Source organism: Mercurialis annua, linkage group LG7, assembly GCF_937616625.2.
Source record: "Mercurialis annua linkage group LG7, ddMerAnnu1.2, whole genome shotgun sequence".
Classification (NCBI taxonomy): domain Eukaryota; kingdom Viridiplantae; phylum Streptophyta; class Magnoliopsida; order Malpighiales; family Euphorbiaceae; genus Mercurialis; species Mercurialis annua.
The window spans coordinates 7065854-7092166 of NC_065576.1; the positions used below are offsets into that span (position 1 = coordinate 7065854).

At 35.6% G+C, this 26313-nt stretch overlaps 2 protein-coding genes and 3 long non-coding RNA genes across 5 annotated transcripts; 4 read left to right on the forward strand and 1 right to left on the reverse strand.

The window, feature by feature from the left end:
- The first annotated feature begins 2521 nt into the window (after positions 1–2521).
- Positions 2522–5424, forward strand: LOC126654820 (uncharacterized). Its single transcript, XR_007632709.2, has 5 exons — positions 2522–3177; positions 3282–3368; positions 3472–3559; positions 4758–4830; positions 5235–5424. It is a non-coding gene; the product is annotated as an uncharacterized LOC126654820 (long non-coding RNA).
- A 374-nt stretch (positions 5425–5798) lies between these two features.
- On the reverse strand, positions 5799–8111 carry LOC126656708 (uncharacterized). The gene is made up of 4 exons (XM_056103736.1): positions 8074–8111; positions 7754–7871; positions 6213–7046; positions 5799–6134 (listed from the first exon to the last, which is right to left on the reverse strand). The coding sequence occupies exons 1-4, from the start codon at positions 8109–8111 to the stop codon at positions 5799–5801; spliced, it is 1326 nt and encodes a 441-aa protein (XP_055959711.1).
- A 67-nt stretch (positions 8112–8178) lies between these two features.
- LOC126654821 (uncharacterized) lies at positions 8179–10624 on the forward strand. Its single transcript, XR_007632711.2, has 3 exons — positions 8179–8280; positions 8359–8436; positions 9740–10624. It is a non-coding gene; the product is annotated as an uncharacterized LOC126654821 (long non-coding RNA).
- A 5701-nt stretch (positions 10625–16325) lies between these two features.
- Positions 16326–18855, forward strand: LOC126654822 (uncharacterized). The gene is made up of 3 exons (XR_007632712.2): positions 16326–16512; positions 16591–16668; positions 17972–18855. It is a non-coding gene; the product is annotated as an uncharacterized LOC126654822 (long non-coding RNA).
- A 5090-nt stretch (positions 18856–23945) lies between these two features.
- Positions 23946–26132, forward strand: LOC126656190 (L-type lectin-domain containing receptor kinase IX.1-like). Its single transcript, XM_050350697.1, has one exon. The coding sequence runs from the start codon at positions 24022–24024 to the stop codon at positions 26050–26052; it is 2031 nt and encodes a 676-aa protein (XP_050206654.1). The 5' UTR covers positions 23946–24021; the 3' UTR covers positions 26053–26132.
- Positions 26133–26313: the final 181 nt, after the last annotated feature.

Consider the following 26313-nt stretch of genomic DNA (forward strand, 5'->3'; position numbering starts at 1 on the left):
TCGATGTGCCTAAGACTGCTTTCAGAACGCGGTATGGGCATTTCGAGTTTCTGGTCATGTCTTTTGGGTTAACTAACGCACCAGCAGCGTTTATGGATATGATGAACCGGGTGTTCAAGCCTTTTCTGGATCAGTTCGTCATTGTGTTTATTGATGACATACTGATTTACTCTCGGAGTGAGGAGGAGCATGCTTTCCACTTGAGAACGATACTGCAGACTTTGCGTGAACATCAGTTGTATGCTAAGTTCTCGAAGTGCGAATTCTGGCTGGATCAAGTTACCTTCTTAGGACACGTGGTGTCAAAGGATGGGATCAAGGTTGATCCGATGAAGATTGAGGCGGTTATGGATTGGCAGAGGCCGAGGTCAGTTACCGAGATCAGAAGTTTTCTGGGGTTAGCTGGCTACTACCGTCGGTTCGTTCAGGATTTCTCCAGAATATCTGCACCGATGACTAAACTGACACAGAAGGGTGTTAAGTTTGAGTGGACTGACAAGTGCGAGGCGAGCTTTGAGAAGCTCAAAGAGATTCTGACTACAGCTCCTGTGTTAGCTTTGCCATCTGGCATTGAAGGGTTCACTGTGTATTGTGATGCTTCTCGTATCGGTTTGGGGTGCGTTCTGATGCAACATGGTAAGGTGATTGCCTATGCTTCTCGCCAGCTGAAGAAGCATGAGGTGAATTATCCTACTCATGATCTGGAGTTAGCAGCTGTAGTTTTTGCTCTCAAGATATGGAGGCACTATTTGTACGGTGCGACTTGCGAGATCTTTACTGATCATAAGAGTCTGAAATACATCTTTGATCAGCGTGAGTTGAATCTGAGGCAGCGCAGATGGTTGGAGTTACTGAAAGACTACGATTGTACTATTCAGTACCATCCGGGTAAGGCTAATGTGGTAGCCGATGCGTTGAGTCGCAAGTCTTCGGGCAGTTTGGCCCATATTTCTGAGGTTGGGCGGAGACCCATGGTTCGTGAGTGGCATAGTCTGTTAGCTTCGGGATACGGATTTCAGGTATCGCAGAGAGGTTGTTTATTGGCACAGTTGCAGGTGCAACCAGTTTTGATTGATAGGATCAAAGCTTCACAAGCTGAGGATCCACAATTGAAACGAATTATGGATGAGATCCATCTGGATGGAAATTCTGAGTTTGCTCTGGCGGATGGAGTTCTCAGGTACGATTCTCGACTGTGTGTTCCAGATTCGGATGGTTTGAGAGACCAGATTCTGGAGGAAGCGCACAAGTCAGCTTACAGTGTTCATCCGGGTTCTACCAAGATGTACCATGATCTCAAGGGTACGTACTGGTGGAGCGGAATGAAAAAGGATGTTGCAGAGTTTGTGTCTAAGTGTTTGACTTGCCAGCAGGTAAAGTTAGAGCATCAGAGACCGTTTGGATATCTGCAACCGCTACCTATTCCAGAGTGGAAATGGGAGCGAATCGCTATGGACTTTGTGGTTGGTTTGCCACGTACCCGACAGGGGTATGATTCGATTTGGGTGATAGTTGACCGTTTGACCAAGTCAGCTCACTTCTTACCGATCAAGGTTACTTATCAAGCTTCGAAATTGGCACAGTTGTACATCGATCGGATTGTGAGTCTCCATGGTGTACCAGTGTCGATAGTTTCGGATAGAGGTTCAGTTTTCACCTCTCGGTTTTGGAAAGCGATGCAGGAATCTTTGGGCACGAGATTGGATTTCAGTACTGTTTTTCATCCTCAGACTGATGGTCAGTCTGAGAGGACTATTCAGACTTTGGAGGACATGCTCAGGATGTGTGTTCTGGATTTTCAGGGTAGCTGGGATACTCATTTGCCGTTGATTGAGTTTTCCTACAACAACAGTTACCATGCTAGTATTGAGATGGCACCTTATGAGGCTTTGTACGGGCGCAAGTGTCGATCTCCTATCTGCTGGGAGGAGGTTGGCGAGCGCAAGCTCTCGGGAGCAGAGATTATTCAGATTACCTCAGAGAAGGTACCATTGATCAAGCGGAGACTGGAGACAGCTTTTAGTCGGCATAAGAGTTATGCTGATCCGAAGAGAAAAGACATGGAGTTTCGGGTTGGAGATTTCGTGTTTCTTCGAGTTTCGCCTATGAAGGGCGTTGTGCGTTTCGGTGTTAAGGGGAAGTTAGCACCGAGGTATGTTGGTCCGTATGAAATCATTGAGCGTATTGGAGCAGTGGCGTACAAGTTAGCGTTGCCACCAGATATGTCGTTGGTCCACCCAGTGTTTCACATTTCCATGTTGAGGAAGTGTATTTCTGATCCTTCTCACGTGATAGTACCGCAGAGTGTTGAGATTGCCATGAGCTATCTTACGAGGAGCAGCCTGTTGAGATTGTGGATACGCAGGTTCGTAAGTTACGAAGCAAGGAGATTCCGATGGTCAAGGTTCTTTGGCGGAACCATTCAGTTGAGGAGTGCACTTGGGAGACCGAGTCGGATATGCGGAGTCGCTATCCTTTTCTATTTCCTTGAGGTACGGAAACTGATTGTTATTTGATTTTTATGAGTTCTACTTGTGTTTTGTGTATTTTTAGTGCTATGTGTTGATTGTGTTAAATTCGAGGACGAATTTGTAATTAGTTGGGGAGAATGTAATATCCCGTAAAAAATTTGAAGTTTATTTTATAAATTCTCGGTATTAAATTGTGTCGTTTTCGGTTTAGAATTTAGTTTAGTAGTTTTATTTGAATTGGGTTGATTGAAGTCCGGGTTTGGGGTGTGGTTCAACCAGAAATTGGTTGAACCAGGTCTCGTTGAACCAAGGTCTCAAACGAGACTTGATTCTCGTTCGAGACCAAGGTCTCAAACGAGACAGCTTCAGAATCGTGGTAAGGCAAGATTCTGAAGCCTTATTTTCCGCAAAAATCCCCCCAAATCTCCAACTGAAACCACCACGATTTAAACCCTTTTTGTTTCTGATTTATTCACAAACCATAGATGTTCTCTTCCTCTAAAAAAATCTTCATGAAATCTTTCGTCAAATTTTCTGCGTAGTTCAGTGAGTTTTCAAGCTTTAAAATTCTGTTTTGGATACTTATAAACGGCACCTTCGTTCATCACTGATTACTCCTTCGTTTCAGATCCAAATTCACTTCCGTTTGATTCCTGAGATTGTAGATTCATTCCTCTACGATCCGACATATTATTCTCGAAGAACGGTACGTTATTTATCCTGTATCAGTCACCGCCGTTTTATCGTTTTTAAGTTATTTTCTTTTTTTGAATCTAAAACGACACTTTCGAAATTCAATTCGTTCCACAGCCGTTTGAAGATCGAAATCAGTTTCGTTTATTTCCCGTAATAGTAGACTCATTAATCTTCGAGACCGAGTTTCGTTTTCGTAAAACGGTACGTTATCTTTTCCGTATCAATCGCCGCCGTTTTACCGTGTTTGTATAATTTTCTGTTTTGAGTTCTAAATCGATCTCTCCGTATTTTGATTCGTTCGTAGCCGTTTCTCGATCGAAATCAGTTCCGTTTGGTTCCCGTGGAAGTAGACTCATTACTCTACAACTTTGCTTTTCGTCTCTCACCAATCGGTATGTAATTCACCTCGTATCGCTGCCATCGTTTCTTCGCGTGTTAGAGTTATGATTTTCTTTTTATTATTGAGTTACTGCCGTGTTATTTAATTCCTTTGTTTATAATTTTTCTTGTTTAGTGAAGTTAGTTAATTGTATTTATTGATTTGTTAAGAAGTTATAAGGATTTGTAAATGTAAAGACTTGATGATTTGGTTTTATTTTTTGGCTAGAAGTTGAGTTCGTAATGTTGCTGTAACTTGGGTTTTTGAGATTGCATTGAATAGGTAGAAGACAATGATGTGTCTTGTGTTCATTTGCTGTTTTGGGTTTCTTATTGGTTAAAGGTTTTTTTAGGTCATTGATTATTTATGCTTAAAATATATTGATTCCTTAACTTAATTATTAACTGTTTTATAATTGATTTTTATTTTTATTTTCAAAATTTGTCTCGACTATTACTCGGAGATTTAATTATTAATTATAATTTTAAAATTTCTTTGGGTACTAATATTTTTAAATTTAAATTAATATTAATTTTATTATGGTTATATGAGATTGTATATATTGACTATATTAAATAAGAATTGGGAATTTTATTTAATTTGAAAAATTTGTCAAATTCATTATATTATTTTTAAGACCTAAAAATATTATTTGAGTATTTAAAAATTAAGTTAATAAATTTTTATTTATTTATTTTATTTTATTTAATTGATAATTTGATATTTTTGGCTTAGAATGTCTTTGTAATTAAAGTTATATTTTGCTTTGTTTGTTATTTAATTAATTGAGATAATTTCCGGTAATATTTAATTACTTGAGTTTCAAGCTATTGAGTTCTATTTTGATATTAATTAATATTTTATTTAATATTAATTATAAACTGTGGTTTATAAACTCTGGAATATTAGTTGGGTCGGTTTGGACTTGGATCACCGACATGTGGTTTTAGCTTGGTAGTTTTTGAAAAGCTCGGCTAACCCACTATTTGAGGAATTGATTTTATTTATCAATTAAATATTGTTTTAATGATATTTTCGGATTGGATTTAAGTGAGAACTCAATAGTCTTGAATAAATTACGGCATTACAATTTATTGAGAATTGTGTGTCTCTGTGATTTATCTGGTTATTTAATTGTGCTAGTCCTACGTGGTGTCTAGTGATCTTAGAGTTAGGGGGTCGTACAGATATTAACCTATTTATTATTTTAGACCCGTCGACTGCTCGTGCTTCGGAGTCTACGCAGGGTTAGCTGTTTGCCAAGATCACGTGGATAAGCAAGCAGTGAGTTTGTAGTGCTATTTACCGCTTTATTAAGTACCGCATCGTATTTTAATATTATAAATGTTTGTGAACTGTTTTTACGGATTATGGATCTGGATTGAAACGAGCTACTCGATAGGCTTTATATCGAGACTGTGTGCACCGGTAAGTACTCTGGGAAACGGCAGACTAAAGTCTTGCTTACGCTGGTATATTTATATGACGAGGATTTGTTCCCGTCCACTCTGGGTTTATCGGTATGCTATGTCATACTTACGCTGGGATCATTTCAATACTGTTTTCCATAATCATATTATATTAGTATAAAAATGTTTTGATTTAAGGGTTTTAAACTTAATAAATGTAAATAGTATTGCGAACTCATCTCAGTATATCTGACCCCGTTGTTTTCCCAAATTTTCCAGGTTTATGATTTGAAAGCTGGTCCACTCCGATTCTTTTGATTCCTCGGAGGTTTTTATGTTATTAAACTAGTTTCTATTTTTCGAACTCTTAGACCGCAGTAGAACTAGTTATTTATTTCATTGGATTATTATACTTTGGGATTATCGATTTGCTCGATTATTTATTGGCATGTTCACCCCGGATTATTTATTTTTATATATAAGGCATGCTGTTAAACTTTCCAGATATTTAAGTTATTTATATTGTTTATTGTTTTTCCGCAAGGCTTGCTACGGGTTTTGGTACGACCATACCCATACCCTAGCGCCGGTCACGATCCACGAAATTGGGTCGTGACATCAGCAGACTCAGCATCTTCCCTCTCATCATCGACAGATTTAGTATTTCTCATCTTTTCTTCAGCATAATTACAACTTTCAGTCTCTTCATCGGAAGAATTGTCTTCTTCATGACGATCAGAAGAGTGAACCTCACTATCAACATTATCAGACTACACATAAAATGACAAAACTTGTTAAAGTTATATTTAAAATGAAAACATAATATTATCATAAATTTATCATTTAAAACAACGCATAAGCACGTACCTTTACAGATTTATCATTGAAAATGTCAGCTAATTGATTAGTTTCAAAGCTCTCTATGCAATCATAAATCTGTTTTCTGACACCTAACTCCATATCAGAATACTCAATACCACTATCAAAGACCAAATTTTTCAATTCATTAACAAACTTCATGCAAGCAGACTTCGCCACTTCAAAAGTACTATCACCCTCAGTATTAACAGCAGCAGCAGCTTCCTCTTCTTTAAAGACATAATCTTGATCATTCAGTCCAGACACAATATTTTCACTTAATTCATAAGCAGTGGCTTTAATGTTTGAACTTGATATAACCTACAATATACAATAAAAAATCACTAACTAACAGTACACAAAATTAATCAAAATTATAATAAAACAAGATATTTATACCTTTTCATTTGGATCATCAAAAACTTTGAAATCAAAGTTTTGAATCTTTCTCATATCCTTCGGACTCCAACGCATAAACCGAGGATACGCAGCAGCATTATTCAACGAACACAAAAAAGCAGGCACAGTAGTCAGAGTTTCATAGAACCAAAATTGAATGGCATAGGGAAAGCCATACAATCGATAAAATGTAGCTTGTTTTGATGCCTGCAACAAGGTCCAAAGCTTGTTCTTGGTAGACTGAACAAATAAATCAAAAGAATATTTTCCCCATGGAAAATCATCAAAATCAGGGCAGTCCAGTAGATGAATAAATCGGCTGTCGATCAATGTATTATCAAGGCTACCCAACAGAAAACACTGAACAAAATACAGCTTCGCGAACTTTACAGCATCATCATCATTCTCCCACACCGCATCTTTAAATTTCGATTCAATAACAGAACGACTAATCTTATTATCATCATTAAAAAATTTATCAAAAAAAGTTCCACCAGTGAAATAGTCAGAAAACCTGGACTCGTCCCCACCGCACACAAGACCGCTCACCAATCCAAACTCATACAAACTGAAACGCAAGTTTTGCCCACCATAGTAAAACCACAGCTCATCAATATTTGGATGATGGACTTCCCTTAGCAGTATGGAATGTATAAGCCTAAGACTCAATACATCTTTTCCAATATCCAAATACAAACCAAACCTACTGCTCTTAAATGTAGACAGCTGATCAGAACTAAGCTTCGATTTAATATTTTTTATCACATCAAAAGAACAAGCCTTGCCAACTTTCCCAACAAACCGGAGATTCGGAGCAATTAAAAGATCAAAGTTCTGCAATAAACAAATAATATATACACAGGTCAGTTACATTATCATAGTATAATCATAACAATACAGTTATATAATGATCACATTATCATACATTTATCATAGTATATTTACATTATCATACAATTATAATTAGATTATCATTTTTATAAATCAGAAAACTATACCAGAAAACAAATATTATCATAACAGTATCATCAACTTATATAACAAAATAAAAAACTGTAATTAGAGTAGAACATGTATTATCATATCATTATCATACAAAATTATATTAACATAACAAATCTGATTATCAATCAAAAATAAAAAAAACGTATTATTTTTACATTATCATACAATTATCATATTATATTTACATTATCATACAATTATAATTAGATTATCATTTTTATAAATCAGAAAACTATACCAGAAAACACATATTATCATAACAGTATCATCAACTTATATAACAAAATAAAAAACTGTAATTAGAGTAGAACATGTATTATCATATCATTATCATACAAAATTATATTAACATAACAAATCTGATTATCAATCAAAAATCAAAAAAACGTATTATTTTTACATTATCATACAATTATCATAAAAAATTATATTACTACAATCGACTAACAAAACAAAATATTATAATATCATCATATGATCAACTACTATAAACAACATTATCATAAAAGTATCACAACTTATATACAATTTTATACCTGAATAGAATCATTTTTATTCAGATTATCACTTCCAAGCCTTCTCATCTTAATGTCTCTTTTAACCACAACAGGTTCTGCTTTCCTTTTACCACATACAGATTTTTTAACTGCTCTCCTGTAATATCCCGTATTTTTCTTAATATTATTTTTTTTTGAATTATTTTTATTTTTATTTTTTTTAAATTTTTCCGTCGAGTTTTAGATAATTTATTATTATTATTATTAAATTAATTATCATTCATTAATCTCTTAGGCCTATGATTCATTGATAAGTTGGCCATGATTATGTTTAAACTTGGGCCATGCTAATTATTAACATAAAAGCCCATGCATGATAGTAATATGAAGAACCCATGAAAACTATTAACATGAATTATGTTATCTACAACAGTTGCGTGAATTCCTTTTAATTATACGTTTCTTATAAACCCTATTGCATACCTTCAAAATCACCAAACCCTAGCCCTCTCACTTTCAAACGCTGAAATCCTACGCTCTCATTCCTCTCGTGAACTTTGATATTGGTAAGTTTCTCATTCTCAATTCATGAGTTATTCGATATCGTCACGTCCGGTTTCCTAACCCGCTCTCTTTTGTTTTAGTATCGTTTTGAGTTTTGCTTCATCACGACATCAGTTTACATCATCCTCTAATAATTGAACGCGTTGATTCGCTTAACGGTACGTAAATCTCTCCGTTTTAGGCGGCGTCGATTCATCGCTTTTGAGAGTATGGTTACTGTTTATGTTCATGATCTTTCTGCCGTTCTGTCCAAATTCAAATATGATGTTGTTCATGTGTTTCTATGATTGTAAACTGATTATTCTTAAATAATTTATGATTGCGTTGTCTTAGATCTCGTCGTTGTTATTTTGTTATTGTTTCATTCTGGATCCACTATTTTCATGTGATGATCTTTGGATGCCATACATTGCTTCTACTCATTGTTTCATTGTTCTTATTGATATTATCATGTGTTATTTGATGATTAGTTAAGGTTACGGTTTTGTTTTTGGTTTTGAGTTTCATGATTCATTGTTTCGGCAATGTGTCTCAGTTTCTTATTCTAGTTATTGTTATATTGATATGATCTTAGCTAATATTGTTTGATTACTTTGTTCTTGTTGTTAGAGAATCATTAAAGTTGTTAAATTATAAAATGAGGCCACTGTTTCATGTTTCTGCAATTTTGTTTCATGTTAAAGAAGTTGATGTGTTGGTTTGGGCGGTAGAGGCTCTTTTGAAATTGTTGGGCTTTTAAATTGTTAATGATTATGGGTTTTAATAGTAAATTCTATTGGTTATAAATCATGTTTTAATTTTTGGTTTTGTTCATTAATAATGGGTTTGTGGTATGGTTTCTTTAAAAATATTGATTAAAATTAAATTGTTTTATAAAATAATCGGGAAACGATAATAATATTTTTATTTATAATTACTCGGGTAATTATTGAATTTTGGAATTTATTGACTAGAAAGTGTCAATTTGACGTTTTAAAATTTTAAACAATTTCTTAATTTATTTTAATTATATATAAATCGTTAGTAACTATTGATTACTTGAGTTTTAAGTTATTGAGTTCCGTTTTAAATATTGATTTATTATTTTATCAAATTGTTAATTTGAAAATTATAAAGTACGGTTTATAATTTTGATAAAATATTTTGGGTCGGGTTTGACTTGGGTCACCCGACATGTGAGGTAGCTTGGTAGTTATCAGTAACTCGGCTAACCCATTATTTGGAATTTAAATTAATTTATTATTTAAATAATATTAAATAATATTTCTGAAATGGATTATTTTATTTAGACGGGAACTCAATAGACGTGATTGTTTATGACTTTATTATTATTTGAGTTTTATGATTACTCTGACTTGACTTTACATTGACTTGTCGTTTGTGCTAGTCCTATGTGGTGTCTAGTACTCTCTAGAGTTAGGGTATGTTTTTTTTTTAATTGTTATATTATATTTTGTCTAGACCCGTCGACTGTTCGTACTTCAGAGGCGAACCAGAGTTAGATTGCTTGTCAAGATCACGTGGATTTAGCAAGCAGTGAGTTTATATCTCTATTTACCTCTTTATTAAGCAAATGTTATATTTTGTATATTTATATGTATAAACAGCTTTCGAACTGTTTTTCGGCATTGTGGATTTGATTTGGAACGTGCTACTCGATGGGCATCATCGGGACTGCGTGCGCACCGGTAATGATTATGGTAATGAGGTAGGTTTGAGATACGTCTCACCTTAGTGAGGGCACCGGTGGAAGATACGTCTCTTGGGCTCACTATTTATTAAGTGATAGTCGGGGATCGGTTATTGAGATACGTCTCACCGACACGACAATGGATTTAGAATTGTGGTTTAGGGTTTCATTGATAATCCATAATGAAAATGTTTTATTAAACGTTTTAAAGGTTTTTAACTTAATAAATGTAAATGGTTATATAAACTCTACTCAGTAAATCTGACCCCGTTGTTTTCCCAAATTTTCCAGGTTTATGATTTGAGCTTTGGTCGATCTCCATTTCTTCTTTCTCAGAGGTTTTTATTTTATTTTCAGAATAAAAGAGTCGAACTATTTTAAACTCTTAGACCGCAGTAGTAGTTTCATATTATTCTTGTCTTAGTCTTACGTTTATAGTTTTGACTATTGTTTGTTGGATTGGTCCAACTATTATTTTATCAGTTTTGGCATGATTACAGTGTTTATGGAATTATATTATATTGCCATACTGTTGGAGTTAAAATTCTAAATAAGTATACTTGGAATATATGTTGCTTATTGTACTGCTAGACTAGGCTGAAGTCTCGGTTGCCCCCGAGCATGTGGTTTTCTGCAGGTACATTGTTTTTAAATGATAAGTTGGTTATCCGCAAGGCTAGCTATGGGTTTTTGGTACAACCATACCCATACCCTAGCGCCGGTCACGATTCATGAAAATGGGTCGTGACAAACTTGGTATCAGAGCTTTGGTTTCAAACCAAGGCCTTTAAATTGTTAGGTGTTTAATTGTTTGGCATGTTAAGTGACTAAATTGTCCTAGGAACTACTGCGGAATTAGGATTCGAGTCTTGTCTTTGAAACGTCATCTTTTATTTTCAAAACTTTCTGCCTACTCCTATAGGAATGTCGTGAGTCAGTCGTGTGAATTTAATTGCTTATTGCTTATTATGTGGCTGTTTTCACTTGGGTGAATAAAATTTTTATCGGTGTTGATTTCTCGGGAAATTTTAAATTGGTGCTTGTTCTATTTCATGCTTGGGTATGAAATTTGCTGTGTTATTTAAAATTGTTATTGTTTCATTCTTAGGAATGAATACTCGTACTCGTGCTGCGGCTCAGAAAAATGCTGAGGCTGATGACGCGATCTCTATGGAGGTGGATCAGAATGAACCAGAGGTTCATGCTGGTAGAGGACTAGCAGGCAGAGGCCCAGCTGGTCGGGGTCGAGCTGGTCGAAGTCGTGGTGGCCGAGGCCAAGCTGGTAGAGGTAGAGGCAGAGGCGTAGGACGCGGTGCTGTAGGAGGTGCTCAAGCACCAGGTGGGGCACAACCTGAGTTGGAGGACTTTGACTTCAACACATTTTTGGCTGGAGTTGCTGCTCTACAACTCAACCAAGTTCAGCTGCAGGCGGGACAAGTCGCTATGCAGGATCAGTATGCGGTTCTGGGTCAGATTGTTCAGCAGCAGCGACCACAGGCTGGTGGTGCAGCAGTTGGTGGTGTCGGAACCACTGACAGGGACATGGTTTTGGCTTACATGAGGCTGAAGCCAACAGAGTTTGACGGTTCTGGAGACGCACTAGATTTTCTCGAGGAGGTTGAGCAGAATGCTCGGCGATTACAGGCTACTGAGCGTCAGACCGTCGTTCTAGTCGAGATGTCAATGAAGGGTTCAGCTGGGGACTGGTTTCGTAGCTCTGTTCATGCTGACATGGCTACCATCTCTTGGGCTCAGTTTGTGGCGAGATTTAGAGCTTTCTTCTTGCCGTTTTCCGTGACAGAGGGTCACAGAGACAGATTACTGTCACTCACTAGGGATGATAGGTCTGTATCCGAGTACACGACAGAGTTCGTGAGGTTGGGTAGGTTCGCGCCAGACTTGCAGACAGATCAAGAAAGGGTGAACAACAGATACGTAAAAGGCTTGGGGCGCGATTTTGTTAGTTTGCTGACTGAGACACGCAGAGATTTTACAGACGTAGTGGACAGTGCTCGGCGTTTGGAGAGTTCGTTATTACAGTTTGGGGAGATTTCTGGTCCTTCTCAGACCAAGAAGTCTTCTGGCCCTGGACAGCAGAGTGGTGGTGGTAGCTACCAATCGGCACCTTCTCAGTACAAGAACAAGAAGAGGGGTGTTAAGAAGAGTTATCAGCCGTACACCTATAGTTCAGGCAACAGCGGTAGCAGCCGCAGTTTTGGGCGCGGTAACAGCGGAGGTGCTAGTTTTCCCTTCTGCCAGAATTGCAGACGCCGACATCCGGGCGAGTGTCGTCTAGCACCAGGGGGCTGTTTTACTTGTGGCCAGCCGGGTCACTTTGCCAGAGAGTGTCAGGCATCTGGGCAGCAGATGTCGGCAGCTAGTGTCGCTCAGCCATCTTATCAGAGTCAGAGACCAGCGTTCTCTGCACCAGCAGGGTTTTCTCAACCTGCTGCTTCTTTTGGTGGCCAGCGGGGCCGAGGTTCTGGAGGGCGCGGTTTTGGAGGCCGTGGCAACGGCGGTAGAGGTTCTAGCAGTTATGGTACCGGGCAGAGCTCTCAGCAGCAGAGTCAGGGTCAGGCCAGAGTCTTCGCCTTGACTCCTCAGGATGCTCATGCATCTAACGCAGTGGTGCAAGGTACTATTCAGATCTCTTTCGTAGATGCACTTGTTTTATTTGATGCGGGTGCAACCCATTCTTTTGTGTCTACGTGTTTTGCTGCTAAGTTGGGTGTAACACCAACAAATCTGAGTGAACCTTTATCTGTTTCTACTCCCTTTTCTGACTGTGTGGTGGTGGATGTCGTGTATCCATCGTGTTCCGTGGTTATCCATGGAAGGGACTTGCGTGCTGACTTAGTTGTTCTGGATGTTCTTTCATTTGACGTGATTTTGGGGATGGATTGGCTGGCACGCCATTATGCTTCGATCGACTGTCGAGGGAAGTCGGTTGAGTTTCGGATTCCAGGTGATCTACCCTTTTCTTTTCAAGGGGAAAAGGTAGAGACACCGAAGAATCTAATTTATGCGATCAAGGCAAAGCGGATGATGAGTAAGGGTTGTCAAGCCTTCTTAGCTGTGGTTCGAGACATGGACGCTGAGGTGGGCGGTATGAACACTGTCCTATAGTGAATGAGTTCACTGATGTTTTTCCAGAGGAGTTGCCTGGATTACCACCTGATCGGGATATCGAGTTCTGCATTGACGTTGTTCCTGGAACTGGTCCTATTTCGATACCGCCGTATCGGATGGCTCCTGCTGAGCTGAAGGAGTTAAAGGAGCAGTTACAAGAACTGTTGGACAGTGGCTTCATCAGACCGAGTACTTCTCCGTGGGGTGCTCCAGTTCTGTTTGTTAAGAAGAAGGATGGTTCCTTTCGACTTTGTATCGACTACAGACAGTTGAATAAGGCTACCATCAAGAACAGATATCCTCTTCCTCGCATCGACGACTTGTTTGATCAGTTGCAGGGTGCGAAGTGCTTTTCCAAGATTGACCTGAGATCCGGGTATCATCAACTTTGGATTCGGGATGTCGATGTGCCTAAGACTGCTTTCAGAACGCGTTATGGGCATTTCGAGTTCCTGGTCATGTCGTTTGGGTTGACTAACGCACCAGCAGCGTTTATGGACATGATGAATCGGGTTTTCAAGCCGTTTTTGGATCAGTTTGTTATCGTCTTCATTGATGAAATCCTGATTTATTCTCGGAGTGAGGAGGAGCATGCTTATCACTTGAGGACTATACTACAGACCTTGCGAGAGCATCAGTTGTATGCTAAGTTCTCAAAGTGCGAGTTTTGACTGGAACAGGTTACCTTCTTAGGACACGTGGTGTCGAAGGATGGGATCAAGGTTGATCCGAAGAAGATTGAGGCGGTTATGGATTGGCAGAGGCCGAGGTCAGTTACCGAGATTAGGAGTTTTTTTGGGTTAGCTGGCTACTACCGTCGGTTCGTGCAGGATTTCTCTCGAATATCTGCACCTTTGACTAAGCTGACACAGAAGGGTGTTAAGTTTGAGTGGACCGACAGATGTGAGGCAAGTTTCGAGAAGCTGAAGGAGATTCTGACTACAGCTCCTGTTTTGGCGTTACCTTCTGGCATTGAGGGTTTTACTGTGTACTGCGATGCTTCTCGGATTGGCTTAGGTTGCGTGTTGATGCAACATGGACAGGTGATCGCCTATGCTTCTCGTCAGCTGAAGAAGCATGAGGTGAATTACCCTACTCATGACTTGGAGTTAGCTGCTGTGGTTTTTGCTCTGAAGATCTGGAGGCACTACTTGTACGGTGCGACTTGCGAGATCTTCACTGATCACAAGAGTCTGAAGTACATTTTTGATCAGCGAGAGCTGAATCTGAGACAGAGGAGGTGGTTAGAGTTGCTGAAAGACTATGACTGTACTATTCAGTACCATCTTGGTAAAGCTAACGTGGTAGCCGATGCGTTGAGTCGCAAGTCTTCGGGCAGTTTGGCCCATATTTCTGAGGTTGGACGTAGACCCATGGTTAGAGAGTGGCATGGTTTGATAGCTTCGGGCTACGGTTTTCAGGTTTCTCAGAATGGTAGTCTGTTGGCACAACTGCAGGTGCAACCAGTTTTGATTGATAGGATTAAAGTTTTACAAGCTGAGGATCCACAATTGAAACAGATTATGGATGAGATCCATCTGGATGGGAATTCCGAGTTTGTTTTTGTTGACGGAGTTCTCAGGTTTGGTTCTAGACTGTGCGTTCCCGGTTTGGATGGTTTGAGAGACCAGATTCTGGAGGAAGCGCATAGATCAGCTTACAGTGTTCATCCGGGATCTACCAAGATGTACCATGACCTCAAGGGTACGTATTGGTGGAGCGGAATGAAGAAAGATGTTGCAGAGTACGTTTCCAAGTGTCTGACTTGCCAGCAGGTGAAGCTGGAACATCAGAGACCTTTTGGCTATCTGCAGCCACTACCTATTCCAGAGTGGAAGTGGGAGCGGATTGCCATGGACTTTGTTGTTGGTTTACCACGTACTCGACAAGGGTACGATTCCATCTGGGTGATAGTTGACCGTATGACCAAGTCAGCTCATTTCCTTCCGATCAAGGTTTCGTATCCTGCTTCGAAGTTGGCTCAGTTGTACATCGACAGGATTGTCAGTTTGCATGGTGTACCAGTTTCGATTGTTTCTGACAGAGGTTCTGTCTTCACTTCGAGGTTCTGGAAAGCGTTACAGGAGTCCTTGGGTTCTCGATTGGACTTCAGTACAGCCTTTCATCCTCAGACTGACGGTCAGTCTGAGAGGACTATTCAGACATTGGAGGATACGCTCAGGATGTGCATTCTTGATTTTCAGGGTAGCTGGGATACTCATTTGCCGTTGATTGAGTTTTCCTACAACAACAGTTACCATGCGAGCATTGAGATGGCACCTTATGAGGCTCTGTACGGACGCAAGTGTCGATCTCCTATCTGCTGGGAAGAGGTCGGCGAGCGGAAGTTGTCTGGTGCTGAGATTATTCAGATTACCTCAGAGAAGGTACCGTTGATAAAACGGAGGTTGGAGACAACTTTTAGTCGGCATAAGAGTTATGCAGATCCGAAGAGGAAAGACATCGAGTTTCAGGTGGGAGACTTTGTGTTTCTTCGGATTTCGCCTATGAAAGGCGTGGTTCGTTTTGGTGTCAAGGGAAAGTTGGCACCGAGGTACATTGGTCCTTATGAGATTTCAGAAAGGATTGGAGCTGTGGCTTATCGTCTGGTTCTGCCGCTAGACATGTCTTTAGTGCATCCTGTATTTCATGTGTCTATGCTGAGGAAGTGCATCTCAGATCCTTCACATGTGATTGTGCCTCAGAGTGTTGAGATTGACCAGGAGCTGTCCTATGAGGAACAGCCAGTTGAGATTGTTGATACGCAAGTGCGTAGGTTACGGAACAAGGAGATTCCGATGGTCAAAGTTCTGTGGCGGAATCATTCTGTTGAGGAGTGCACTTGGGAGACGGAGTCCGATATGCGGAAACGTTACCCTTTCCTCTTTCCTTGATGTACGTGTATCGTTACTTATGTGATTTAGTTGATTGTTTCAGTACTTGTTGTGTTGTTATGTTTATTTTGTTTGCGTTTAAATTCGAGGACGAATTTTTAATAAGTTGGGGAGAATGTAATATCCCGTATTTTTCTTAATATTTCTTTTTTTTGAATTATTTTTATTTTTATTTTTTTTAAATTTTTCCGTCGAGTTTTAGATAATTTATTATTATTATTAAATTAATTATCATTCATTAATCTCTTAGGCCTATGATTCATTGATAAGTTGGCCATGATTATGTTTAAACTTGGGCCATGCTAATTATTAACATAAAAGCCCATGCATGATAGTAATATGAAGAACCCATGGAAACTATTAACATGAATTATGTTATCTACAACAGTTGCGTGAATTCCTTTTAATTATACGTTTCTTATAAACCCTATTGCATACCTTCAAAATCACCAAACCCTAGCCCTCTCACTTTCAAACGCTGAAATCCTACGCTCTCATTCCTCTCGTGAACTTTGATATTGGTAAGTTTCTCATTCTCAATTCATGAGTTATTCGATATCGTCACGTCCGGTTTCCTAACCCGCTCTCTTTTGTTTTAGTATCGTTTTGAGTTTTGCTTCATCACGACATCAGTTTACATCATCCTCTAATAATTGAACGCGTTGATTCGCTTAACGGTACGTAAATCTCTCCGTTTTAGGCGGCGTCGATTCATCGCTTTTGAGAGTATGGTTACTGTTTATGTTCATGATCTTTCTGCCGTTCTGTCCAAATTCAAATATGATGTTGTTCATGTGTTTCTATGATTGTAAACTGATTATTCTTAAATAATTTATGATTGCGTTGTCTTAGATCTCGTCGTTGTTATTTTGTTATTGTTTCATTCTGGATCCACTATTTTCATGTGATGATCTTTGGATGCCATACATTGCTTCTACTCATTGTTTCATTGTTCTTATTGATATTATCATGTGTTATTTGATGATTAGTTAAGGTTACGGTTTTGTTTTTGGTTTTGAGTTTCATGATTCATTGTTTCGGCAATGTGTCTCAGTTTCTTATTCTAGTTATTGTTATATTGATATGATCTTAGCTAATATTGTTTGATTACTTTGTTCTTGTTGTTAGAGAATCATTAAAGTTGTTAAATTATAAAATGAGGCCACTGTTTCATGTTTCTGCAATTTTGTTTCATGTTAAAGAAGTTGATGTGTTGGTTTGGGCGGTAGAGGCTCTTTTGAAATTGTTGGGCTTTTAAATTGTTAATGATTATGGGTTTTAATAGTAATTTCTATTGGTTATAAATCATGTTTTAATTTTTGGTTTTGTTCATTAATAATGGGTTTGTGGTATGGTTTCTTTAAAAATATTGATTAAAATTAAATTGTTTTATAAAATAATCGGGAAACGATAATAATATTTTTATTTATAATTACTCGGGTAATTATTGAATTTTGGAATTTATTGACTAGAAAGTGTCAATTTGACGTTTTAAAATTTTAAACAATTTCTTAATTTATTTTAATTAAATATAAATCGTTAGTAACTATTGATTACTTGAGTTTTAAGTTATTGAGTTCCGTTTTAAATATTGATTTATTATTTTATCAAATTGTTAATTTGAAAATTATAAAGTACGGTTTATAATTTTGATAAAATATTTTGGGTCGGGTTTGACTTGAGTCACCCGACATGTGAGGTAGCTTGGTAGTTATCAGTAACTCGGCTAACCCATTATTTGGAATTTAAATTAATTTATTATTTAAATAATATTAAATAATATTTCTGAAATGGATTATTTTATTTAGACGGGAACTCAATAGACGTGATTGTTTATGACTTTATTATTATTTGAGTTTTATGATTACTCTGACTTGACTTTACATTGACTTGTCGTTTGTGCTAGTCCTATGTGGTGTCTAGTACTCTCTAGAGTTAGGGTCTGTTTTTTTTTTAATTGTTATATTATATTTTGTCTAGACCCGTCGACTGTTCGTACTTCAGAGGCGAACCAGAGTTAGATTGCTTGTCAAGATCACGTGGATTTAGCAAACAGTGAGTTTATATCTCTATTTACCTCTTTATTAAGCAAATGTTATATTTTGTATATTTATATGTATAAACAGCTTTCGAACTGTTTTTCGGCATTGTGGATTTGATTTGGAACGTGCTACTCGATGGGCATCATCGGGACTGCGTGCGCACCGGTAATGATTATGGTAATGAGGTAGGTTTGAGATACGTCTCACCTTAGTGAGGGCACCGGTGGAAGATACGTCTCCTGGGCTCACTATTTATTAAGTGATAGTCGGGGTCGGTTATTGAGATACGTCTCACCGACACGACAATGGATTTAGAATTGTGGTTTAGGGTTTCATTGATAATCCATAATGAAAATGTTTTATTAAACGTTTTAAAGGTTTTTAACTTAATAAATGTAAATGGTTATATAAACTCTACTCAGTAAATCTGACCCCGTTGTTTTCCCAAATTTTCCAGGTTTATGATTTGAGCTTTGGTCGATCTCCATTTCTTCTTTCTCAGAGGTTTTTATTTTATTTTCAGAATAAAAGAGTCGAACTATTTTAAACTCTTAGACCGCAGTAGTAGTTTCATATTATTCTTGTCTTAGTCTTACGTTTATAGTTTTGACTATTGTTTGTTGGATTGGTCCAACTATTATTTTATCAGTTTTGGCATGATTACAGTGTTTATGGAATTATATTATATTGCCATACTGTTGGAGTTAAAATTCTAAATAAGTATACTTGGAATATATGTTGCTTATTGTACTGCTAGACTAGGCTGAAGTCTCGGTTGCCCCCGAGCATGTGGTTTTCTGCAGGTACATTGTTTTTAAATGATAAGTTGGTTATCCGCAAGGCTAGCTACGGGTTTTTGGTACAACCATACCCATACCCTAGCGCCGGTCACGATTCATGAAAATGGGTCGTGACATCTCCTCTTCATTCTTGATTTTTTCTCAGTCTTACAAACAGGAACTTCAACTGCATGTAACATTTTGATTCTTAAACTTTTTCGAACTGGAGAATTAGCGACATTCTCCACTTCATTATCAACAGTGACAGGAGAATTAGCGACATTATCCACTTCATTATCAACAGTGACAGGAGAATTAACGACATTCTCCACTTCATTATCAACAGTGACAGGCCTTTTCATTTGTCTAATGATTTGAGTTACTGTTTTATTCAAATCGGAATCACTCATGATGTCAGATTAACTGAAAATAAAACACAAATCAGTTATAATCAACACAATACAAAGAGAAAATCAACAAATATGAACAAACAATTGAAAAATTTAAATAAAAAATAAAAAAAAAATGCCTAAAAAACCTAAAAAACGATTACAGACAAATTAATTGAAAAATGTAAACATTACTCACCAAACGCACTGATAAGATTCAGAAAACACAGATATATCAATGAGAACCAGAAACGAAGAATCAAAATCGATGAAGAAAAGAAGAAAATGGAAGACGAAGAAACGGCAATAAAGCGAGAACTGAAAGAGAATGAAAGAAAAGAGAGGGAAGAGTGATAACTGCTCACGGAGTAAAAACATAAATATTTGAAAACTGGGAGTATAAACATAAATGGGTTGGGTCATTAAAATAAAAAAAACCGCCCATGTAGGTAAAGACATATATGTCCATAAAATAGAGAGTAATTTCAGAATCTTTTAATCACTGAGGTATAATCTGTAAATATTTATAAAAATAGAGTATTTTTCCTAATTTTCTCTTAAATTAAAGGTCTAATGGTAAAAAAACCCAAACCTTTACGACTTGTTGCAATTATATATAAACCTTTTCATTTTTGCAATAATATCCAAATTGCATTTTTTTACTGTAATAATATCTAAATTGCATTTTTTATAGCAATAATAGTCAAATTGATGGCTAAACTTGTTGTTTTCAATTAAAATATTAGGCTATTATTATGTTTTGATGTATAATAATATAGTAAAATTCCCAAAAAATGGCAATAAACTCAAAAAAATTCACACAAAAAGTGCAATTTGGATATTATTGCAACAAAATAATGCAATTTGGATATTATTGTAAAAATTAAAAAGTTTGAATATAATTGCAACAAGTCGTAAAGGTTTGGATTTTTTTTGCCATTAAATTTAAATTAAATATGAAATAGCTTTTTAATTCGGTAAAACTACATAATTGTAAACAAAATTATGTAGCTTTAGTTATAAAGACGTGTAGATTTGACAAAAGAAAACAAAATTTAAATTACTCTAAAATTTCTATATATGTCATAATTCACACATTTGTCATTTCTATTTTAAAATCAAACAAATAGTCATTTATTTTTGTTTCTATCAATGATTCACTCCCTCCGTTCATTTATAATGTCAGTCAATTGAGTCAACGAACTTAACTAAAAGAGTTTCATTTCACTTTAGTTCTTAAACTTATTTTTGATACAAATATAAATAAAAATTATAAATTAATAAAATTTGATGGTTCAATAAATTTAATTTATTTAATTTTTGCTTTCTTATTTTTAAATGTTTTTAATTAATTTAGTTTTAAAACAAACAAAAAATTAAAACTTTTATAAAAAATATTAAAAAATAAAATTGAAGTCGTTAACTCATTATATCTCATAATAATATGATTTTAATTCAGCTTTATTATTTTTTTAAATCTAAACATTTGCGTATTGTATTAATTACGACCAAATTTTTCAATTATGTCCAATTTGAAAGTCTTTTTTTGCAATTGTGACCAAACTTAAGTTTCATTTTTTAAATTCAAGCTTTTGCTTTTTATATCAATTGCGACCAAACGTTTATAATAACTCTTTTTAGAAATTGGAGAAAAAAATTAAAATTTATTGTAATTGAAAAATACGTAAAGGTTTAGATATAATGAAATTCAAAGTTTTGATCACAATTACAAAAATATATATTCAAATTGGACATAATTGTAAAAATTTAAATTTTTTGTGTAATTGATAAAAGATGCATATGTTTGAATTTAAAAAATAGTTTGGCCTTTTAATTTAGACATATTAAAAATATAAATTCAAAAATTAAATTAAAATTTATTTTTAAAATTTTATCCTTTAACTCAGTTGACTAACACCAAAAATTGAACGGAAGGACTAAATTGTTGACGGAAATAAAGTACATTTCATATCATTTGATTTCCAAATAGGCGGGGCAAAAATGTGAATTAAGATATATATGAGAGGCCTCATAATAATTTGCTAAAAATAGCTCGTATTCATTTGTTTTGATTCATGTTCACGTTCATGTTCATATTCATTTATTTAGTTGTTAAACGATCACAACCTAGAAACACATTTAGCATGTTTGCGAACTTGTTCGTTTAGCAGTTAAAGTAACGAACACGAAATGCACACAAACAGAACATTAACATTATAAAGTATGAAGGAACCAAACATGAACACTTTATTCGAAACTCGAAAGAACATGAATAGAATATGAACATCCCCCATTCATGTAACGAACCAAACATGAACACCTCATAATCCGGCTTGCCGGTTCTTACAGCCCTAAAAATCAACTTAATCTCTAAATTTATTTTCATTTGGTCTAATTAATAATTTGATATATAAGTCCAAACACAACATGTTTAATCATACAAAATATTTCTTTTGTTCCATTTTATATATCTCATTTGATTTCACATAAAAATTAAAAAAATATTTTTTTATTTTATTCTCATTAATGATAATAGAGTTTCTATACAATTTATTTTAATTTTATAAAATAAAGATAAAATTATAAAATATAATATTTAATGTATACTATTATTATAAAAAGGTTAATTGCAAATTAAATTACAAACTTTACTCTGATTTGCAATTACAACACGAACTTTAGAATTTGACAATGTTAGTAACCAACTTTTATTTTTTTGGCAAATTGGTACATCGAGTTAAAAAAAACTAGTATGGACATTGTAATATACAGCCACGTGTTGTTACATGATTGGTCGGTGTACGAGTTTGCCATAAAATAAAAATTGGTTACTGAGGTTATCAAGTTCCAAAGTTTGTATTGTAATTACAAATCACGCTAATAGCGATTTAAATATGTTTAATAAATGTTTTAATGAGCAACTTGTTTAAATGACACATTTAAACTCACTTAATAATTTAAATAATATGTAAATTTATTTCATATAATACAAATATAATTATCACGATCTATTAAATAAATAACTTTAAAATTATATATGACATTAAATATATAAATATAATAAAAATGATTATATTTTAGAATTATTAAATAAATAATATTTAGTTAAAAATAGTTAGTTATTTTTAAACGGGTTAGATGTGTATAACTTACTTAGATATAAAATTAATTATGTCATTAATGGATTGACCAGTTTATTGTCCTATTATATATACATTAAATTTAAATTGGTTTTAATTCTGTAAGTGTTTAAAATTGCGGTGTCTATTTTTTTAGTGTTATTTGCATATTAAATTTCGACATTTCACGTTTATAGCGATTTAATTTCATTTTTAAAATGTCGCGCCACACATTCCAATCTTTCGCGTTTTTTGCATTGTGAAGCCTATAGTTTTTTTTTTCACCCAAAAAAACTAAAAAATATGTAAAAAACGGCGCCGCTTTGTAAAAAAAAAAAAGACGTCATAAAACGACATACTACACAAAATCTGGAATTTAATATGCAAATAATTAATCCTTCTTCTTTTTTTATGTAGCTAAACCAACCTAATACACTCGCGACTCTTCTATTTGTCTTCTATGATTAGTCTGATGCTAAATCAACCTTACATTATGTCTGCATCTCTAAAATTAGTGCTTTATACTTTAAGAAAATGTCTATTTAGTCTGGATATTATATATTATTGAAAAAAAATTAAAAAAAAAATTCTTTAAATATAAAAAAGCTAATAATATTTGTCACAAGTCCAACGAATCCGGTAAGAACTAATCTATTTTTTTCTTTCAATATGTTTATATATTTGCCTGTCCTTTACCCATAATGGTCCAAATGTATGAAAGATATGAAAACGTCTTAAACTAAGCTAATCAGCTTTGTTTAAAATAAACAATTCTGACGTTTGAGCAAAATAATAATCTGATCATTACTTCTGAAAGTGATCCCAACTATTTGCCGTCCGAATGATTTTATTTGTCAAAAATAATCTTAAAACATTGCAAAATGAGAGGTCGGCTTAAGCATTAAACCAAGTCTTTTCTGAGAACAAATATCTATTTTTTAGGAAGAGCGTTAGTAGCAAGAATTAAATCTACGATTTTAATAGAATATTGTCTAATATTTATACCATTTATGCTATAACTCATTATTAATAAATATCTATTAGTTATGATCTTTTAAATAGGATAAAATATTAGACTTCGAATTCTCACCTAAATTCGGTGCATGAAAGATATATATTATATAGACATAATCCATCAAGGGAAGTTCCCATCAATCAAATGCTAGTAAAATGAGAAGTGCTATTTAAATATGAGAGTTTCATGATTAGATAAAATTAACTTTGAATGCATTTTACTATGGTTGTACATTCGATTGGAATCAAATTGAACCGAATTAAAATTTTAATTTTTTTTAAAACGAATGGAACCAAATTTACAAGAAGATAAAAAACTTCAAATCGAACTGAACCAATCGGTTTAGTTGATTTTTTTTGCTTTTTTTGGTTTGGTTGCATTAAAACTTAATTTAATTATTTTATCTCCAAACTTCAACCGATTATTCGGTTTGGTTTAGTTTTACATACCCCTAGAAATTAAATGCCAAAAATATGTTATGCCCTCAGAATCAAAGTTAGACCTAGACAAGTTCCATAAAATCCAAAAAAACTTTAAAATTTAAATATATTGATGTCACACAAATAATCATAATTAATACTAGATTAGCATTTTAAGACAAGCATATAGTTCAACTAACTTTCATTGAACTCTCCACCCCACTTCACCTTTTCAGTTTTCTGTTTCTCTTATGCAATTCAATAATCATGCCACCTCTTCTAAAATCCCAACAAATTCATAATCTGATGATTCCAATTTCCATTTTATTAATCTTGTATTCACTGCCTCTGTCAAATTCAATATCCTTTAATTTCACAAGTTTTAATCCAAATATGGCAGACATATCGTTCCAGGGCGATGCGTTTTTGTCGCAAAATGTTATTCAGCTCACGAAGAACGCGAAAGACGACAACTTGACAAGTAGTGTCGGAAGAGCAAGTTATAGAAATCCTGTCAGGATTTGGGATGCTAGGACAAAAAAGCTTGCAGATTTCACTACACATTTCTCTTTTACAATGAAAGCAATCGATCCGAATGCTTTTGGTGACGGAATTTCTTTTTTTATGGCGCCATTTAATTCTCCGATTCCTGATAATTCTAGTGGAGGGTTTCTGGCACTTTTCAGTCCTGATAAAGCTTTCGATTCGTCGAAAAAGAATCAAATTGTTGCGGTTGAGTTCGATAGTGTCAGAAATTCGTGGGATCGGAGTGAAAATCATGTCGGTATTAATATAAATTCAATAGAATCTGTCACATATGTCAACTGGACTAGCAGTATAAAAGATGGCCGAGTTGCAAATGCGTGGATAAGTTATAATTCCACTAGTCAAAATTTGAGTGTTTTTCTAACTTATGCTCAAAATCCTGTATTTAATGGTGAGTCTAATCTTTCATATATTGTTGATTTGAGGGAAATTTTGCCTGAATTGGTAAGTGTAGGTTTTTCGGCTTCTACCGGTTCTTGGGTTGAATTACATAATATACTTTCTTGGAATTTAACTTCAAACTTGGAGATCAGTAGAAAACCGAAAAGCAAAACAGGACTCATTGTTGCTTTAGCAGCTTCGAGTTTCGGAGTTTCTATTTGTGGTTTAGGTTTGATTTGGTTGGTGTATCGGAGAAAACGGCGTGGTGTCGGAAACGATGATGAAATTGTTGATGGTTCTATGGATGATGAATTTGAAAAAGGAACCGGGCCTAAGAGGTTCACTTACCGCGACCTCTCACGCGCAACTAGCAACTTTTCTGAGGCAGGAAAGCTCGGTGAAGGAGGATTTGGAGGCGTTTATAAGGGACTTTTGAGCCAATCGAAAACAGAAATTGCAGTTAAAAGAGTCTCAAGGGGATCAAAGCAAGGTAAAAAGGAATACGTATCAGAAGTGAGGATCATCAGCCGTTTACGACACAGAAATTTAGTCCAACTTATCGGTTGGTGCCACGAAAAAAACGAATTGTTACTAGTCTACGAGTTCATGCCTAACGGAAGCCTTGATACCCATCTCTTTGGAGGGGGAATCGAGTTAGCTTGGCCTACAAGGTACAAAATCGCGTTAGGATTGGCTTCTGCTCTGTTATATCTTCATGAAGAATGGGAGCAATGCGTAGTGCATAGAGATATCAAATCGAGCAATGTCATGTTAGATTCCAGTTTTAACGCCAAGCTTGGCGATTTTGGCCTAGCAAGACTAGTAGACCATGATCTCGGTTCACAAACGACGGTTCTGGCAGGGACCATGGGGTATTTAGCTCCGGAATGTGTCACCACAGGCAAAGCTAGTAAAGAATCAGATGTTTACAGTTTCGGAGTAGTAGCACTCGAAATCACTTGCGGAAGAAGACCGGTCGATATAAAGCAAGGACCGGATAAAGTAAGGCTTATAGAATGGGTTTGGGATCTATATGGAAAAGGCCAAATTCTTGAAGCTGTGGATAAAATTTTGAGTAGTGAATTTGATGAGAGGCAATTAGAATGTCTGATGACCGTTGGATTATGGTGTTGCCATCCTGATTTGAATCATCGACCGTCGATTCGGCAAGTGATAAATGTTCTGAATTTTGAAGCTCCATTGCCTAGTCTTCCTGCTAAATTGCCTGTGCCAATGTACTATGCACCTCCACTGGATATGTGCAAATTTTCATACACATCAGGTTTCACAAATACTGGAAGCACTTGTTCTACAAATTCCTCATTAGGGTCTGCAAAATCTCTTTTGAAACCAAAGGAAAATGATGTATAATCTTGTAAATTACCTTATGTTGATGAAGGAAAAATTATACCAATGTGTCTGAATTTTTCTGAAAATGCTCTTTTAGTGCATGGACTTTTTCTTTCTTTTTAACCTTTTTAAGAGTTAAACGAGTGTTTTAATTTGTTTTTCGGTCGCCGGATTATTAATATATAATACCAAAAAAATTTCATTTTAATTCCATATAAGCAAGTATATTATTTTCACACATTATCATAATTATTTTTACTAATAAGACAATAAATCTCAAGT